The sequence below is a fragment of the Helicoverpa armigera genome, chromosome 2 (assembly GCF_030705265.1).
Source record: "Helicoverpa armigera isolate CAAS_96S chromosome 2, ASM3070526v1, whole genome shotgun sequence".
Lineage (NCBI taxonomy): Eukaryota > Metazoa > Arthropoda > Insecta > Lepidoptera > Noctuidae > Helicoverpa > Helicoverpa armigera.
In genome coordinates this window covers 6633602-6652124 of record NC_087121.1, presented here as the reverse complement: position 1 = coordinate 6652124, position 18523 = coordinate 6633602, and the positions used below count along the sequence as shown (strand labels likewise).

Below are 18523 nucleotides of genomic sequence, written 5' to 3'. Positions count from 1 at the left end.
AGCATGAAACTGAAATCTGAATCATGCTTTTGTGGTCATATACCAGTCTGGGCATCAACACTAGCTTATTGTAAAGTACCAGCACAGATTACAGAATCACAAAATACTACATAGGACCAAAGGTTTAGATGATAAACAAAAAGAAACAACAAAATTGTGAAAATAATATTTTTTTATAACATCCTGTAACAAAATATATACATACATTTTTTTTAAACTGTACCTGGAGCAAATAGTTTAACTCCTCTATCAAATAATTTGAAAAGATATTTGTATGGTTTGATATCCATAATGTAAACATGCTCATTATCATATTTTAGACCTGGATATGTTATAGTTAGATGTCCAGACACATCTGTACTCCAGCCTGAAGGCAGATTCTCAACCTTCACCAGTGTATGAGCTTTATGTGACAATAGATTTGACATTACACTTGTAACATCATCGTCATGTGCCTCATTGCAGTGACAAAGAACAAATGAATTATTGTAACAAGTAACAAATTGTATCAACTCTTTACAAAACATATTAACATCCCTGAGTGAATAATTTAAATCAAATAAGTGGGAAATGCCATCTAATATAACATTGACTACCTCATGCTTTTCCCGCATTGCTAAAACGTTTTCCTTCACCTTAACAAACAACTGTGGTAACTTATCATCAGACAGTAAACTATTTATACAATATTCTCCCAAGTGAAAGTAATCAATAAGCCCTGTATCCACATATCTTTGCAAATTGTAATTCATTTTGAGACCCACATTTTGGTAGTGTTGCAAAGAGTTGTGAGTTGACACTATGATAACAGCAGTCTTGTTCTTGATACAATGGTTTAAAACACAACTTGTTATAAATGAACTGTCACATCTGTTGATTTCTTTTACTACAACCACTCTGCTGGATAGAACTTTATCCAACTGGAGCAATGTTACAATATCTGAAGACATTCTGAAACAAACAATTATAACTGGAAAACTTCCAAAATGTAACTACTGATTATATTCTGTTCCACTACAGTCCTCTACACCGGATGATAAGCGAAACGCAGTCTTTACTGGATGTTTTAAAACATAGGCCGCGTGTTCAGTTCATATTATATGAAAGGCAAACTCCGCGAAACCTCAGCCAGTAGGTGCTCGCTAGTTTACCGGGATTAACATTTCTCGACACATACATTAAAAATAATATAACACGCGGTAGATAATAACACAGTGTAATTTATCTGCAAGACAAGAATTGTTTAACGTAACTGTAACTAAGCGCTTTAATTACAATCAGCGAGAACGAGAAAAATGTAAGTACAATAACTAATAAATTTAAGTAACTATTAGACGATATTCGTAGAAAGACGGAACATAAACAGGGAAATCTGCCAATATAATTATAGTTCATCAAATAACCTTGAAAATAATAGAAATATGAAGGTTTACGATTTACACAGGTTATATGATTACGTCAATTTTATCTTGCCATTATGAAAGTGCAACCTACCTATTTACGGTGGAAATTAATTATGTATTATATAAGTTCATGAATAAGCACCGGATATCTTAATTATTAATGAATTAAAAATTGTATCAAAATGTTTATCGTGATAATACGGTCATGACATCAACAAATTAGGCTTGGGCAAAAAATATCGATATATCAAAATATCGATATTTTTTCAGAAAAATATCGATATAAATCAGCGATATTTTTTCCCGCGATATATCAACTTTCGATATTTATTTTTAGGTATCAAAATCGATATATTTTTTAAAGCTCTGCTGTCTGCTCATGCGTCACATCATGTCTTTGACCAATCTGATTTCTTAAATTTAATTCAAACGCAAACAAAAATTACACTCTATAGTCTATGACCTGCTTGTCTATTTTGTTCATCTATGACAATGACACTGCTTGTTGGTTTGGTTTGGTTGGTATCACTGACTGCGTGTGTTGGAGTGTTGGTATGGTACTTGAGTGTGGCGGCCGACTGGCGAGTAATCGCCCTAAAATATTTGATTTGCCAAGCTTCTTCAGTGTCATCTGAAAGAGTAGCTTCAATGGTGAATTTGGCTGTGCCGAATGATAGGAGCAGATTAACAGGCGAGCACATCAAGCAAAGAGTGCTCTTGATGTCAATATCAGACAAATACTGGTTTGAATAATGTAATTTTTGTTGTGTTGATGATGTTGTTTTTTTCTTGGCTTTATGTACTTAGTTTTTAATAATAAAACTGATGTCAAAACAGCCAGATGTGTATTTGCTTTAAAATTTCGAATATTTTGACATTTTTTATAGATAATTGCTTATTGCGCAGAAAATATCGATATATCAACATATCGATATTTTTTAGTCAATTATTATCGATATATTTTAAAAATATCGATACGATATATATCGATATTTTTTCCCCATTTGCCCATCCCTACAACAAATGACATACATGACGTATGCAGTCACAGATTACTTTAAACAATTTTTGATAACGTGCCCGTATACGGACCATGTGCGGACCATACATGGTACAGATAGACAAGGCATCAGTGTACACAGTGTAAGGCGGACCCTAGACTACACAATGAATGTTATGATATTATGCATTATTTTTAGGAATCATTTTTTATTGGGTTTGATAGGATATAAATAAAAACCGAAACAAATACTCCATTAATAAATCTTTGCAAAACGCTTTGCGTTAACGCTTTTTCTGTAGACTTTTTATTAATTTAGTAGGTCGGTTCTATACTTTACTTCTATCTACGGCTATAATAAGCCATAATGTCAAAGTCAAAATGGCAAAACGTGGACAGGACAGTACCGTCAATGTCAGTAGACTTGCTTGACAGATTATGTAGTTGATCATCAGGCAACAGCAACCATGGACGTCACGTTGTTTTAATTAGAAATTGCAAAAAAAAACTAAAAAATAGGTTTTAAAATTACTGCTTCTTTCAATTAATTACTTTAAATCATTAAATGATCTTGGTCTAAAAGACACATAACAAGTAAGAATTCTATATTTATTTGTTTCTTGCGTTTTTCCTGTTACTTTATCTTGAACATCTAACAAGCGAAAGTCACTGCTTATTATGTATAAATTATATTTAAATAAATAAACTAATTAATAGTGCATGGAAAAATACAGTATTCAACGTATTTGAGCCACGGTGTCACATAAAAAAGCTGATGTGAAGTGTTTGTTCTCTGATGTTTATGTAAACATACGTATGATTGTTTTTTTAGTTCACACAATGAGTATACAAAAAGAGGTATTACAAAAGGAAGTGAGGGTTTCAAAATGGTATTTCGGTGGATTTTCGTCAGCTGGAGCAGCATGTGTCACTCACCCATTGGATTTACTTAAAGTACAAATGCAAACTCAAAAAGGAAAGAATATTTCAATGTTTCAACTAGTTGGGATAGTCGTCAGAAATCAAGGTAATAGTGATAAACTTTTATATTTCATTACGCAATTTCTGAATATGTATAACTTTACTAATTTTTTTTTTAAGTGAATGTAAATACAGGAAGATTTACATAAAAACCTTAGGACTAGGCTCCACCAAAGTACTCCAAAGCAGAGGAGAGGTGTTATTAAACAACCAATAGAATTTCTCCACTCAGAGATTATGAGTCGTCGGTTGGAGTGTAGCAAAGGGTGTGCAAGGCTTTTGGGACTTAGAAATCTGAAAATGCCTAGTTTTTCATTTCCATCGTATAGAATACCTAAAAATAAGACGAAAACCATCTGGGCACTTTTTGTCTAGGACCAAGGAGCCCCGCGTAGCGGGGCTCCGTCGACTGGCAACCTCGACTTAGGGCAACCCCGACTCGGACAGGTTAGGTTGGTCGTGGTTATTTTTTTTTAAACCACCCAGAAGTAGGAGCCCCGCGCAGCAGGGCACCGTCGACTTTGCCTTTGTTTACAATGACCTTTAGTGCTCATTTTCAGGCGAACCGTTGGTCCTAGGCAAAAGGTGCCCAGATGGTTTTCGTCTTATTTTTAAGTACATATTCTATACAATAGAAATGAAAAACTAGACATTTTCAGAAATTTTCATTTTTTATGAAAAATTTTCTAAGTCACAAAAGCCTTGCACACCCTTTGCTACACACTAACCGAGTTGTCAGAAGCAAGTTTGAATAATGAAATTCTATTAATAGTTTAATAACTTTTCTGCTAAACTGTGGTGAAGTGTGGGCCATTTTATTTGTTATGGAATGCAATTCTTGATATTCATAGAATCAAGATATATATAAATGTTAGATATAACTTTTTCCAGGTATCTTGGGCCTGTACAATGGTATATCTGCTTCATTGCTGAGACAGCTAACATACTCAACAGCTAGGTTTGGAATATATGAAATGGCCAAACAACAACTTACTCCTAAGGATGTAAGTAATTGATTTAAACACTTATTCTGTACTCTACAAAAAGTAGATATTTTTGTTTTTGTTTAGTCTAAAAGCTACAAAACTCTCGCATTAAAAATGTGTCATGAACACGAGGCATAATATAACGTGCAAGTACAGCAAAGCTACCAGTGGAGACAGCAGCCATATTTTCGCTAGATAGTCCAGACTGTTGATTAATTCTGGTAGTGCTAGATTGGCCATCTAGCTAGATGATCCTATAGCACCGGAATGGCCATGTGGATTCAAAAGTAGAATGCCAAACCAGTGTATAAACCGACCACAAAACCACCACAAGGGCCTAATTGGGCAATTATAAGTCGCACTTTGCCGATTTTTATTTAATAATTGTGATGGTATTTACCTCCAAAGCAGTTAAATATGTTTTTATTAATCAAATATTGTTGTTATATTTTCAGGGCCGTCCTATTCCATTTTACTTGACAGCATTCATAGCTGGAATGGGTGGATTTGCTGGGGGACTTGTTGGAAACCCTGCAGATTTAGTCAATGTACGGATGCAAAATGATGTTAAGCTACCCCCTGAACAAAGAAGAAAGTATGTACAAATATTCATTATTGTGTTTTGACAAAGCCTCTCATACAAATTGCAATAACATATAAACAAATTATACATATTTAAAGCCTTCAGGACCGACTGGATAAATATTGTATTTATATTGTCCTTAACTGCTTGAATGCCGCTAATTAGAAAACAATAGAAAATTAACTGTGTCTCGCGTGCATCCGCACTCCGGCATTCAAGGGTTTAAAATAACCTATTTAATAAATGAATTATAGTTGGATAGATGTGTCCACAACATTTCTTAAGAGCTGGATTTGCCCCTGTGAGAAATAACTCTGCAAGTTCAGCAATAAGTTTATATGTATTTTCATTCCAGCTATAAAAATGCTATTCATGGTATATGGCGAGTAGCAGCAACTGAGGGTGTACTTCGACTTTGGGCGGGAGCTTCGATGACGTGCAGTCGTGCAGCGCTTATGACAATAGGACAACTTGCCTTTTATGATCAGATCAAGTTACTACTTCTCACCACACCATACTTCAATGACAATGTTGTGACACATGTAACGTCTAGTTTATTAGCGGTAAGGGCATTTTATTTTAAACTACCTTGTTTATCTTGTTTTTGTGAGCTAGGTAGCTAGGTATATGCCTAGTCTGGATTCATAGAATTTGGTGTTTGTAAGGACATTTATATTTGCCTATGTTTTTCCCATATATTTTTGAACTTGATTAAATGGTCCAAAATACTATGTTCGCTCTGTTGACTACCAAAGAATGAACGGAATACAATAACACGCTAGATTTCAATTTAGTTTTTTTTTTATGATGCGCAGAAAGGTATTTTTGCCAAGAATCGTCTGTTAGTTTTGCAGTTTGAGGAAAACATTTGCAATTAAACTAAGCCAATACAGCCTTCTAATATGAAATAAATAATTTTATTACATAAATATTATTTGTAACATTTCAGGGAGGCGTAGCAACAACTATGACACAACCTGTGGATGTCCTGAAAACCCGTGCCATGAATGCTAAGCCTGGCGAATTTAAAGGCATTTTCCATCTCATTACAAGTACTGCAAGGGAAGGTCCCCTTGCTTTCTTTAAAGGCTACATTCCAGCATTTGTTAGGCTTGCGCCACATACTATCTTGACATTTGTGTTTTTAGAACAATTGAGAATGAATTTTGGTGTAATCAAACACTAAATAGGAAATTTTACTATAGGACACAGGTACTTTTATAGTTTTGTAGAATGGTTTTAGGAGGTGTGTGATATACTTGATTAGATAATTTAGATGCATTTAGTTATTCAAGATAAAAATAATAACCATCTTATTTGAAATCTGCAAACATAACGTGCTTGTGTAGATCTTATAGTCAAAGTGTAGTAGAATTTACTTAACAATCTGTTCATAGAACGAGATCTGTCTTGGCAGAAGTCTGTGACTATTCAATACTAACATTTTCCTGTGAGTACAGGGTAAATTCAATGGGCAAAAACTTTTCAAAGTTTTTATTGAGACTATCAGTCAAGACAGGTAGTTGATTTTATTTTTTGATTATAATCTTAGTCAAATAATATCTGATGCAAATGTGATATGGAACAAATTCTGCAGATGTATAAGGTCCAGACCTTAATGAGTATGGTCTACATTGCAGAACCAGTACTTCCATGGACCGTTGTATTTTACGGTCGTAAATAAGTTTATACTCATTGTGCGATTTGTCTACAATATGGATGATACTTTTCATGGATTTATCCATGTATAATCTACACAGTCTTACAGTTAGTAAAGACTTAAAACTAGCCAATTAAATAATTTGTTATTGTGAGAATTTTTATAGTTACCATTTTCTTGGATGCTTTTTATTGTTTTTTAATGTTTTATACATAATTTATTTTTGAGATTTTTATGATTCAAATTGAACACTTCAAGTTACGTGGTTTTCCGCTGAAATAAGACGGTTACGTCCCCGGTTCGTCTCTTTGTACATTAGTCACTGGTATTTTCCCTTTACATAAGTTCGTCTGCAAATTCATTGACTAGCATAATGAGGGTTTTTGAAATTTTTTCTGCCACCGGGTGGCGCCACGTATGCGTCTGGTCCAAACAGCTGTCAAATAGTATGGAATTGTAGGTGCCGAACTTATTGTTTATTGAAATTCTGTTATATTGGAAGTGTTATTGATTTTATTATGGACTACGGTCAGAATAAGGTTTCCGAACTAAAAATTGAGCTAAGAGAGAGGGTGCAAAAGTCACTGGTACTAAGGAAAAGCTTGTTGAAAAATTTGTTAACACAATATGATTTAGTTTTTTTTATTTACTCAACCTCAATAGTAAAACAATAATGCAGTGCTTTAATTATAAAATAAAAAAACCACTAAAATCGTTCACTATTCATAGTAAAGATAAGCACTTTGACAGTTACCTGGACCTGACGACTCAGTGCGCCACCTGGTGGACGCCATTTTAGAAAACCCTCATTGATAATGCATATTGAATCAGACATATTTTTGAATACCGGAACCGCGAAAAAGCATGCTAGTGTGAAAAGGCGCCACTCGCAGTTGAACTCTAGGTGCACTTTTCCACAAATTCTTGTACCTTTATGTTACGACTGATTTAACATTCCGTGCACCGAATGTTATGTCTGTCCCTGGAATGAGAAACAATGTAATAATATATTTCTTTATTAAGCTTCATATAACGATTTCAATGAAGCCTGAATTCGGTAACGGTTTTATTCGTAAAGCATTAAGTATATTCTTATTATAACTTCTTTATATCTTTTCTATCCCCTATTGATTGCGAAGAATTAAGTTTTAACACATTGACATTCCAGGTTTTCTAAAGAGGCAAAAACTAGATTCGACATTTTATATATCAGCAGACACATAAGTGATCAAAGTGTATTTTACCTGATTAAAGACATTCAAAATGTCTTCCCCTGCAAGGCAAAGATACGAGATTATGATTTATAAATACCTAAATTCTATTTGGGGCTGTGTTGTTTAGAAATTAATTATGTTATGTTTTATATCGTGCCAAAATTATATCTAAAACGAAATAGGAGTTTCTTGGTATTTAATACACTATTCCATTAAATATGACAGCAGTATCGTAATATTTTTAATAGAATTTATTTTTGGATGTATTTTTAAATGATTTGAGTTACATACATTCCTCAAAAACATTGTCTTTTAAACAGTATTCGAATACATAATTTTAGGTACGTGTTCTGTGTTCCGTAGAAATTTAAAAAGATTAGTGTTCTGTATCCTTCACGTTGCTGCATTATTCTGGATGAAATATCCATTTGCGATGAGTGAAGGTTGAAGGCATCTCTATGGTTCATCTCTAATTTACTCATTGTTTCGTCTACGTTTTCTACTGTTTATTATTTTAAACTACTACAAAAATGGATGAAATGGCAAACGTCTAATATAAGTAGCAAGTTGTTACAAAAAGTACCCGTAAAAATACCATCGCAGATTGTGACTTCGTGGGTGGAGAGTGAACAATTATGACGGCCCAGTGGGGTCAGGTCTATCATAAGTACGAAATATCCTTCTTTGATGACGGATTCAAAATTTACATTTGGAGGGAGGTGGACGCCAATAGTAGCTTGTTTTAATGCGATTAAAAGAAAGGTCAGCAGCTAAAACTTTAAAGAAGGCCCCTATATAGCTAATGACCTTAATTAGTCGCAAGTACACCCCGCCACAAAGTGTCTGATGTCATGTTAATAGATGTTTCTGTGTTCACATTTGTGAATTAGTTACACAAGGGACCAATTAACCCGCTTTCCACTTTACGGGTATTTTTGAAACATCATGTATCCTGCTTATATTTTACCAATAGAACACCCCTACTGATAGCGAGATTGAGTTTCTCATTTTATTGTATAAACTGCATGTTAGGTATTCTATCCTATGTACCTACTATATATTTACAGTGTGTTGAATACACGTAGCCAGTTGGCTATTTAGCAAGAAAACAGAACTTATATAAACTGCCTAACTAAATGTACGATAAATACATATACAATTTTTATGTCATCTATGGTATGTAACTTACTTTAGATAGATATTTCTTCCATTCAAGTGTCCTAATATAGTAACCAATAGGTTACATCAACAAAATGAATATATACCTAATAGTTGTTATTTTTAACATATTTGTTATAGGCTACTGTTGTTAATTACTATATCAATGTTATAAAAAATATGAGGCGTGTATAATTCGTAGTTCCTAAGGTATTAATGTTTGACATTAAAAATGTTAATGGTTTCCCCAAAATATACTAACTTATGACTCATTTCTGTGTTCAATGGTCACAATATCTAATAGTTAAGTAATTTTTAGGAATTTATTTCCTTTTATGTATAATATTTATGATAGCGATATAAGAACGTGTTATTGAAAGGGAAGTGAAACATTACATCATTTATTTTATAGAAATAAATCTATGTGTCCAATTAGTTGGATAGGACTTGTGTAGATTTTGAGCATTTTTAGAATTCCATTATTTTGTTCTATGTACATTAAAATTCTTGTTACTGAATTATTATTTCTTTACATTTTCCTTGTTATTTACCTGTTCATCCTCTCCCCCATAAAACCTTTGGTAACAATAATCAAATCAATTTAGTAACAATTATCCTACTCTATGAATGCCTAAAATTTTCGAGAGTTGCCTTCGATTTCCTGATTCCACTATCAAATCCTGACCAAACGTGATGACGATGGGACCATTTTGGAAGATATACCCTTTCAAACAAAAAAAATTACCGTCTTACCACAAAAACTTTTAAACGTCAGTTTATGCCTTGTCTAAAAAAATGTCAAATTATGACGTTGACATATGGTTCATTTTGCAGCCAAAATTTTATTAGACAAGTGTAAAACAGGGTTTAAAGTTTTTGTAGTAAGGCCATTAATGTTTTAATTATTTTGTAAACGATGGAAGCGCATATCGCGAGAATAAACGCAAAAATCCGAAATCCATCCGAATTGAGAACTTTCTCCTTTTTAAAAGGGATTAAATAGTTTTTTTTGCTATAGTTCCACTATCATCTAGAATCTAGGTAAAAGGATTGTTTGTTTAAATAAAATACCTAAAAAAATAACATTGGGTGTTTATTACACAATTTGTTTCACAAACTCATAACATGTGCATCAAACATTGGCACTTAAATAAGTGGTGAGATTTGTCATTTAAAATAATGTTATCAATCGATAACTGAGTACTAAACTAACACCTTAGGTGAATTTATAAGAGCCAAATAAGGCTTGTATAACGTAAGAGATCATTCGTTCTTGCGCTGTTTCCCGCTCGCCCGTAACATGAGGCTCTGGCCGGCTGGCTCGATCAGAATAGTTGCGGGCCCCTGCATCCACGGCTCGCCGTCCACTTGCATAGCGCAAGATCCTTCTAATTCAATCTAGAACAAATAAAAATAACTTAAAGCCTTATGTTGTAGCTAGCACATAACTAGAAATCTCTTTACCCCGCAAATCTCGTATAATAAAAATAACTTTTTAATCCCCCACTCTCGGAGGGTACAATGCTTGTGAACCATAATATGTAAGAACTGCGCAGTATGCAGATCTATTTAGAGATACATAATTATTATTATATTTACCTTTAGGCTAGAAGCTTGAGCGAAACGGTAAGGTTCTGCTAGCCCACACTGCAATCTCGCTATGTGGAACGATGACGAAATTCCGACTACCTGTAATCATAGTTAATACAATGTTTAGTTGGAAAACGATATTGTTCGTTTAAGGATAATTTTATATTTAACACTAAAACGTCGGCATTTTACCTCAAGCTTCCCGTCGTTAATGCTCTGCTCTCCCACTTCATCTTCGCTGCCCATACCTGAAGAAATTGTAATTGTCAGAAGATATAATTGAACTGCAGCTGAAGTAAATAAAACTATAATTATTTGGCAATCGAGTCCTTTAAGTGAAGGCAAAACTGCAATACTTAGTTGAGTGACTTTATTTTTCTCCATTGGCAATCTATCAAACGGTAGTGGGATCGTAAGGCCCGAGTTATACCGGAATGAAATAACTACGAAATTTTAAAATTTAACTACATACTCAAAATACCAGTATCGCTTGAAAAATGTAAGTGTATGCTAACTCCAGAGGTCGACGCCGGCGCCCCAGGAGGGGATGTTGAGCGCGACGAGCGCCTGCAGCGGCGGCAGCGCCAGCGCCTCGCCCGCCACGCACACGCGCAGGCGCCGCTCCAGCCCGCCGCAGCCGCCGTCGTCCAGCGCCCGCCCCACGCCCAGGAACGCGTACGCCATCTCAAATATGTGTTACTACAGTTAGGTTTGGTTTAAACTTTAAACAAATATAATTGACTAACAGTCTATCTAATATGGCTGATAAAAGGGGGAAGGAAAACATCATGAGGAAGTCGGAAATCACCAACCCGCATTGAGGAAGCCGAAACAGCAGTAGTCTAATATTTATTGTTTGTTTGTTGGATTTGTTGTTTGTTTAATATGCATAAGCTCCGAAACTACTAACCGATTTGAAAAATGCTTTTACTGTTAAGAAGCGGCACTATCTGCACTAAACATGGGCTGTGTTTTATCCAGGTACAGGAACAAGTTTGGTTGTCAGACTTGCTTGCCGTAATGACTGCCAAAGATGTGTGAAACCTGGATGTATTAGATACTTTTATAGCTTACATAATTAAGAGTCCGACTAGCGTATCTGTAGAGAAATTGCGCGCGTGCATGATGGAAATCCAAGGCCACTTGAGCGTCTACGCCGATACTCGCGTAGTTGTACGCATACAGCATGCGCGGCTGCCGGTAGCGACCCAGTCTAGTGCGCTTAGGATTTATCGTCACCTTCCATCTGGCAACACAAATTATTTAGTCATATTATTCCATTACAGTGATATAATGTAATGTCCCCGCTTCTTCCTATGGGCGTCACTAGAAGTGACAAAAGGAATTTGGTGATCCCCAATGTGCTAAGTCTGCTCCGTCATTATAGTCCATATCAACCTACGAATATAATGTCGGATAGCGCAGCAGGGTAATGCGAAAAACCTTAAGGGCGTCTATCAGGATCCATATAGTGGTTTACGGCCTTTCGCTGCACTCCTGCCTCTGCCAATCGTACTGGCCTGCCAGCCCATTGGACTTCAGAGAGCGGGAATGAGAGAGTGGGTGTGTATTCGCGCAACTGCATATCCACTAAAATCAAAGTCACGCGCAGATGACCCTAGCAAATTACCTCCGGATCGTAGCGATAAAAGCCCTGCGGCGATGGGATGCTGGCGGTGGGGTGTAGGTATCGATGTACTGAGGCTCTAGTCAGCATTCTGCACGTAGGCGGCCAGGGGAGAGTGGTCGCTCCCGGAATTGATTGGGACGGGATTCTGGGTTCGGCAGCACAACTGGTGACAAAGCAGCCCTATTTAGGATCGCTCTGCTTTCCTCTGCATAGAGGAGGGGCCTAGAAAAGGTGGCCCAAAAATAGTCTGTCCCATCCATCATCTAAGTGTCAAACCGCGGGCACTTGGACATCGCCAAATGCGGTCAGAAGAGACAGAAAAAAGTTAACGATACGAAAAACAATCAAAAACTTTGCATTGCTACATGGAACGTACGGACCCTATTAGACAATGACCGTAACCAGTGCCCAGAAAGAAAAACCGCCCTTATAGCAAGGGAATTGGCTCGCTATAACATAGACATAGCTGCCATTAGTGAAACGCACTTAAGCGATACTGGAGAGCTGTGCGAACAACTTGGAGGCTACACATATTACTGGAGTGGACGACCTGCCAGCGAGAGGGCTGATAGTGGTGTGGGTTTTGCTATTCGCAATGGTTTGGTGAGAGATCTGAGTGAACTACCCAAGGGTGTCAATGACCGTCTCATGACTCTCCGTATCCCAATTGCCAGTAACAAATTCGCCCACCTCATAAGTGTGTATGCGCCCACACTGCCTTCAGCGGACGAAGATAAAGAGACGTTTTACCAACAACTGAAACAAACTCTTGAGAACATTCCAGCTTGTGATAAAATTGTTTTACTGGGTGATTTCAATGCTCGTGTTGGCACCGAATATGATATATGGGACGGTGCTCTCGGTAAACATGGAGTTGGTAAATGTAATGATAATGGCCTTAGATTACTGTCATTATGTGCACAATTCAATCTTGGTATCACAAATACATATTTCCGACTTGCTGAGAAATACAAGACCTCGTGGATGCACCCAAGATCCAAGCACTGGCATCTTTTAGACTATATCATTGTCCGTCAGAAGGACCTGCGTGACGTTCTTGTCACAAGAGCAATGCGTGGTGCCGTTGGCTGGACTGATCACCGTCTTATTCGATCAAAGATGTATCTACAACTGAAAGCACCACGACGAGCCCCAAACAAAATCCCTCCCAAGCTGACCTTCTCGAAACTTATCACCTCACCAGACTTAGGTAAAGCGTTAGATCTAAAATTTGCTGCGAGTGCTCCGGATGCCGAATTTAGTGATATAGATGGAGAATGGAGAGCCTATGCCAAACACTTACATGGCTGTGCACAGGAAATAGTAGGAAAACCTAAGAGAAGGATCCAAGATTGGTTTGACGAATCCGACAAAGAAATCAGAACGCTAGTAGAGCAACACAGGCATCAACTAAATTCAAAGCAGACGGAAACACTCAGCAATAGTAATGCCTCGCAGAGATTGAAAGGTAAAGTTCGAGAGTTCAAAAACAAGTGGTGGTCAGAGAAAGCTGCTGAAATGCAGCACTACGCTGATACTCATCAGACTGGCAGATTCTTTGAGGGTATACGAACTATTTTCGGCCCACGGGCAAGAAAAATTGCACCAATGTACACAAAAGACAGACAGCACCGAGTTACGTCAAAAGCCGATGTAATAATGCGATGGGCAGAGCATTTCAATGATGTTCTGAATCCCGATGCGCTCAGAGCTGACCTGTTGTATATCAGCAACCTCCAAGACCTGCCTGTCTGCCAACAACTGGAGGATCCACCAAGTTTTGAAGAGTTTGTTGTGGCAGTTAAACGTCTGAAAAACTTAAAAACACCTGGCATGGATCAGTTACCATCAGAAGTTTACAAATACAGTGGAAAAAATATCATACGGAGACTGTTTCATCTTGTCTCAAGAGTCTGGGAGACAGAAGAAGTCCCACAGGATTGGAAGGATGCGGTGATCTGCAAGCTTTACAAAGGGAAAGGAGATGTCTCCGATTGCAGCTCATATAGAGGCATATCGCTTCTTTCCAGTGCTGGTAAAATCTTAGCACACATTATAAATAGACGTCTTAGTAGTTTAGCTGAGGATTACCTGCCTGAGAGTCAATGTGGCTTCCGTCCAGCCAGAGGTACTATCGACGCCATCTCCGTCGTAAGGCAACTCCAGGAGAAAAGCTTGGAACACCAAAAGCCTCTCTACATGTGTTTTGTCGATTTAGAGAAAGCATTTGATAGAGTCCCACGTGAGGCTCTCTGGCTTGTTCTCCAGAAGTCTGGGTATCCAAAGAAGTTCATTAACCTCATACGTCATTTTCACACTGACATGAAAGCGAAAGTCCAACATGAAAATGAACTTTCTGAGGAAATCCAGATTACGAGTGGAGTAAAACAGGGCTGCGTCATGGCACCCACACTCTTTGCCATCTATTTTTCAGTTGTTATGAGAGATGCCTTGAAGTACTGTCATGATCAGATACAACTTAATGTTCGTACTGATAAGGGCGTTTTCGATATTTCAAGGTTCAGGGCAAAATCTAAACTGACTAAGATCTCCATCCTCGAAATACTCTACGCTGACGATGTGTGTCTTATGTCTGACAACCTGACATATTTGCAAAAATACGTCGATGCACTTCATCAATCCTGCCAAAGGTTTGGTTTAGTCATAAGCATCGCTAAGACACAAATCCTCAAGCAACCGTCACGTGGACACGAATTGGATAATGATACTATAAAGATAGATGGTAAGCCACTAGAGGAAGTAACCCATTTTAAATACCTAGGAAGCAATATCAGACATGATAACACCCTAGCTTCTGAGATACCACTACGCATCGCAAACTCCGCTGCAACTTTTGGACGACTGAGTGATCGTGTTTGGAGATCCCATGACATAAAGCTGAAAACTAAAATTGACGTGTACAAGGCACTAGTAATGCCTGTGCTTATGTACGGCGCAGAAACTTGGTGCCTGTACAAGTCAGATATTAAAAAACTCGACACATTCCATCTCAGGTGTCTGAGGTCCATCCTTAGAATTAAGTGGCAGGATCGCATTCCCAACACAGAGGTGCTCCGACGGTCCAATATGTATGGAATGGAGGCATTGCTAATGCAGCGACAACTCAGGTGGTGTGGACACGTCCTTCGAATGGACAACCACCGTCTACCTAAAGCGGTCTTTTACTCAGAGATGGCTGAAGGTAAACGGAAGCGAGGAGGACAATATCTACGCTACAAGGACGTGTTCAAAAGACATCTGAAGGCTTGCGGTATTGACCCTAATGATTGGGAGAGGCTTGCTTCAAATAGGTCATCTTGGCGCAAAAACATCTACCAAAATGTCAAGCTATTCGAAGCAAAAAGACTCGAGGCTCTAGACGAAAAGCGCCAATTACAAAAAGAGAGACCTAAGCCTTCGTACACCTACACTCTCAATGCTGCGGGTCAGTTGTACTGCAGCGCTTGCGACCGAGTCTTCAAATCAAAGCTCGGTTTAGCCAGTCACATCAGGGCTCACGCTAGGAGGTGAATTTGCCATGGGTCGCCGTTATCGAAATCGATAAGGAGGACTATATAATGTAATGTGCTTTGCCGTAAATGCGGTCGACAAAAAATTTGAATTCGCTTTCTGAACCTTTTTTTATAGATTGACTCCAATTTCAAAAGGGTGCTAACTAAACAGGCTTCTTTTTAATATCATTATTCGCCCCCAAAAATGTATGTTGCCTTCTAAATTACTAAGTCAGCCATTCATTCCCCATTTCAAAATAATAATAAAACCATTATTACCTGTCCAGCGGTTGATGACTGGCATTCTTTACAGAATTAATGATGTTGTGCGCGTCTAGCGTAGTGTGCCCACCAGCGCCCCATCCGAGCACACGCGACAAATCATTGCCAGTGCCCATAGGTAAAATCGCAACTGCCGCCTGAAAAAAAAGTATACCTACAGTAAATTAAAACTAATACGATAATTTAAAAAATCCTTCACTGTTGTAAAGCTACACCATTACCCAGGCAGAAATCCCCACGGGACGAGGGTGGAAGCTAAATAAAAGCGTTAATAATTAAGTAAAAGAATAAATTACGTAAGCTGTTTACCTTAACTTGAGGGAAAGAGAAGAGAGAGTTCATGACCCATGCCACGGTGCCGTCGCCGCCGGCCACGAGGATGCGACATCTTGGAGGCAACCATCGCACCACACTCTCAGGAGAAGTTGAACTGATATCCACTACCTAATAAATATGAATTAACTTATATCATTATAGAAATGAGACATTATAAAAATTTTTACATTTGTATAATGTAATGATGTTAACAAACTTGCCTGGATTGGATTAAGCAGACCTCTAAACAAAGACAGTACTTCATCACTTCTATTGCTTCCGGACTTTGGATTAGCTGAAATTTTTAAACGTATATTACGATTGCGTAATTCGTTTTGCTCACTGATATTGAATCTTTTAATAGTTCAATGTTTTTTGACATAAGTTAAAACATTGTGTAGCAGCAAAGATTAATTGATAAGATTTTATTTTCTAGTAATTAGGTAGGTAAGCATTAATAAACATAACACATCAATAATGAAATATTCTTTCCATCAATCAAGTTCATTAGTATTCCATTTGAATATAGAGGTGGCAGGTCACCAGTATGTAGCAAAGAAGGTAACCCACTAATACACTTACCTCAATTAAATTACCATTCAAACAAGAAAATAGATACAATGACATTATTTTCTTGCCTTCAGTACAAAACTTAACAAACTCCACATATTATAAGAGTTTATTTATTATGGGAGTTTTTTATAATAAATATGATAAATCCATAGTGCTAAGAAAAATAAGTATGGTTGGATTTTGATAAAACTGGGCAGAAATAAGGCTAATAATGCATATCAGAAAAAATGTAAGCTACTTTATACATATCTTTCTGAAGGAAGTTGTTGTCTCGGAAACAGGTTAACCACAAGCTAGCAGGTGAAGGAAGCTAGCACTTGTTTATAATAAAAATATACTGCCTTGCTTTAGGACTTTGCTCCATATGGGTAAAAAGATATTTGTGTTCATTCAAGTAGAAAACATACCCAAAATTATAAATGGTTCCCATTCATTGTCACCTGGATGTTTTATGTTAGAAACAACTCCTTTTTCTAACTGAACACATGCAGGTGGAATTATTATATTTCTGTATTTTTGAAAATCACATAGCTGCAAAATTTTAATAAATAACATTAAAGGGTTATTATAAAATACCATATTTAATAATAAGCCAAACAGTTTAGAAAATGCTCTTGGCAGTCAGGTTATAAAAGAATACCTCTCTATCATCAGCAAGAGTATGAGCCCATAGTTTTGTTCTTTGACACCATGAACAAAAGTACTTTCTAAGACCTTCTTCATTCTGGTCCACACTCTCAGACGGACTGGTTCCCACTGATAAAGAAAATGTTTGTAAGCACATATGGCAAGGCAAATAAACTAATACTATTATCAACAAATAAGCAAATACATGAATGCATACCATGAACCCAGTGATGGTAAAATGGCTTGTCTCCAGGCCAAGAAAGTGATTTACATTTAAACTTTTTATCTATAGCCCTATGACACCTTTTGCATGCGCTTATAGCGCAACATTCACAGAAGAGCCCCACAATTGGTAACATCAGTTTACCACAATTTGTGCACTGCAATAAATGCCAAGTTATATCAATATGTTATGCAAATAGACAAATAATAAGAATAAAGTGTACTCACATAAATATTATAAGGTAATGATTTGTTACACTGAATGCTTCTCCAAGTATGACCTCGGCTTCTATATCGTGTGCGCATATAATTATTATCGGAAAATATCGAATGAAGAATTCTATAAACTAAATAAACGAGAAATACGCCGCCTACTAAGAAATAGTGATTACAGATTAGAACGTCATTCAAATTCAAAAAGGCTTCCATTTCAAATCAATGCCAATAACTATACTTCCGATTTAGAAAGTTTTGGTAGTACAAAAGTTCCAATTGACCAAATAATAAGGGAAAATCAATAATTTTATTTAAATGTTTACATCTGTAAACTAGTTTATCCAATACACCACAAGTTACCACAGACAGTGGAAAGTCGTATTATTTACTACAGACTGCACATTGTTATGTTTTTGTTACAGAAAGCAAGAGTTGGATTGGAGGAGAGCATGCTGGTCTGGTTGAATTAGCTTGCTGTCAAGTGTCAATGAATGTCATGAGCATCGATATATATGTACTACGTACTAGATAGAACGTTCCGAACAAAAAGCTTACCACACTGAACTGCAGT

At 36.9% G+C, this 18523-nt stretch overlaps 3 protein-coding genes across 4 annotated transcripts; 1 reads left to right on the top strand and 2 right to left on the bottom strand.

Annotated features, from left to right (window-relative positions):
• Positions 1–154: 154 nt before the first annotated feature.
• Elp6 (Elongator complex protein 6) lies at positions 155–2441 on the bottom strand. Its single transcript, XM_021334708.3, has 3 exons — positions 2429–2441; positions 1495–1623; positions 155–951 (listed from the first exon to the last, which is right to left on the bottom strand). The coding sequence occupies exon 3, from the start codon at positions 948–950 to the stop codon at positions 213–215; it is 738 nt and encodes a 245-aa protein (XP_021190383.3). The 5' UTR covers position 951; positions 1495–1623; positions 2429–2441; the 3' UTR covers positions 155–212.
• LOC110376276 (mitochondrial dicarboxylate carrier) lies at positions 1019–9503 on the top strand. Of its 2 annotated transcripts, none has more exons than XM_021334691.3 (6): positions 1019–1297; positions 3236–3430; positions 4276–4388; positions 4826–4965; positions 5309–5516; positions 5903–9503. In XM_021334691.3, the coding sequence occupies exons 2-6, from the start codon at positions 3244–3246 to the stop codon at positions 6137–6139; spliced, it is 885 nt and encodes a 294-aa protein (XP_021190366.3). In that variant the 5' UTR covers positions 1019–1297; positions 3236–3243; the 3' UTR covers positions 6140–9503. The 2 variants fall into 2 exon arrangements, with proteins under 2 accessions (XP_021190366.3, XP_021190374.3); XM_021334699.3 differs by lacking the exon at positions 1019–1297 and adding an exon at positions 2839–2997.
• Positions 9504–10060: 557 nt separating this feature from the next.
• On the bottom strand, positions 10061–18409 carry LOC110376138 (diacylglycerol kinase epsilon). Its single transcript, XM_021334522.3, has 12 exons — positions 17965–18409; positions 17732–17894; positions 17528–17643; positions 17295–17418; positions 16536–16609; positions 16309–16443; positions 15997–16136; positions 11650–11821; positions 11091–11259; positions 10768–10823; positions 10585–10674; positions 10061–10383 (listed from the first exon to the last, which is right to left on the bottom strand). Exons 1-12 carry the CDS (start codon positions 18163–18165, stop codon positions 10249–10251), a joined length of 1575 nt encoding a protein of 524 aa, XP_021190197.3. The 5' UTR covers positions 18166–18409; the 3' UTR covers positions 10061–10248.
• Positions 18410–18523: the final 114 nt, after the last annotated feature.

Excerpts from the sequence above, each read along its gene's own strand:
- Elp6 (XM_021334708.3), bottom strand. The coding sequence starts at position 950 with ATGTCTTCAGATATTGTAACATTGCTCCAGTTGGATAAAGTTCTATCC.
- LOC110376276 (XM_021334691.3), top strand. The coding sequence starts at position 3,244 with ATGAGTATACAAAAAGAGGTATTACAAAAGGAAGTGAGGGTTTCAAAA. Across the intron at positions 4,389-4,825 it reads AACAACTTACTCCTAAGGAT|GGCCGTCCTATTCCATTTTA; the intron begins GTAAGTAATTGA and ends TTATATTTTCAG. Across the intron at positions 4,966-5,308 it reads CCCCCTGAACAAAGAAGAAA|CTATAAAAATGCTATTCATG; the intron begins GTATGTACAAAT and ends TTTTCATTCCAG.
- LOC110376138 (XM_021334522.3), bottom strand. The coding sequence starts at position 18,165 with ATGGAAGCCTTTTTGAATTTGAATGACGTTCTAATCTGTAATCACTAT. Across the intron at positions 16,610-17,294 it reads GGAACCATTTATAATTTTGG|CTAATCCAAAGTCCGGAAGC; the intron begins GTATGTTTTCTA and ends TAAAAATTTCAG. Across the intron at positions 10,675-10,767 it reads TTAACGACGGGAAGCTTGAG|GTAGTCGGAATTTCGTCATC; the intron begins GTAAAATGCCGA and ends CTATGATTACAG.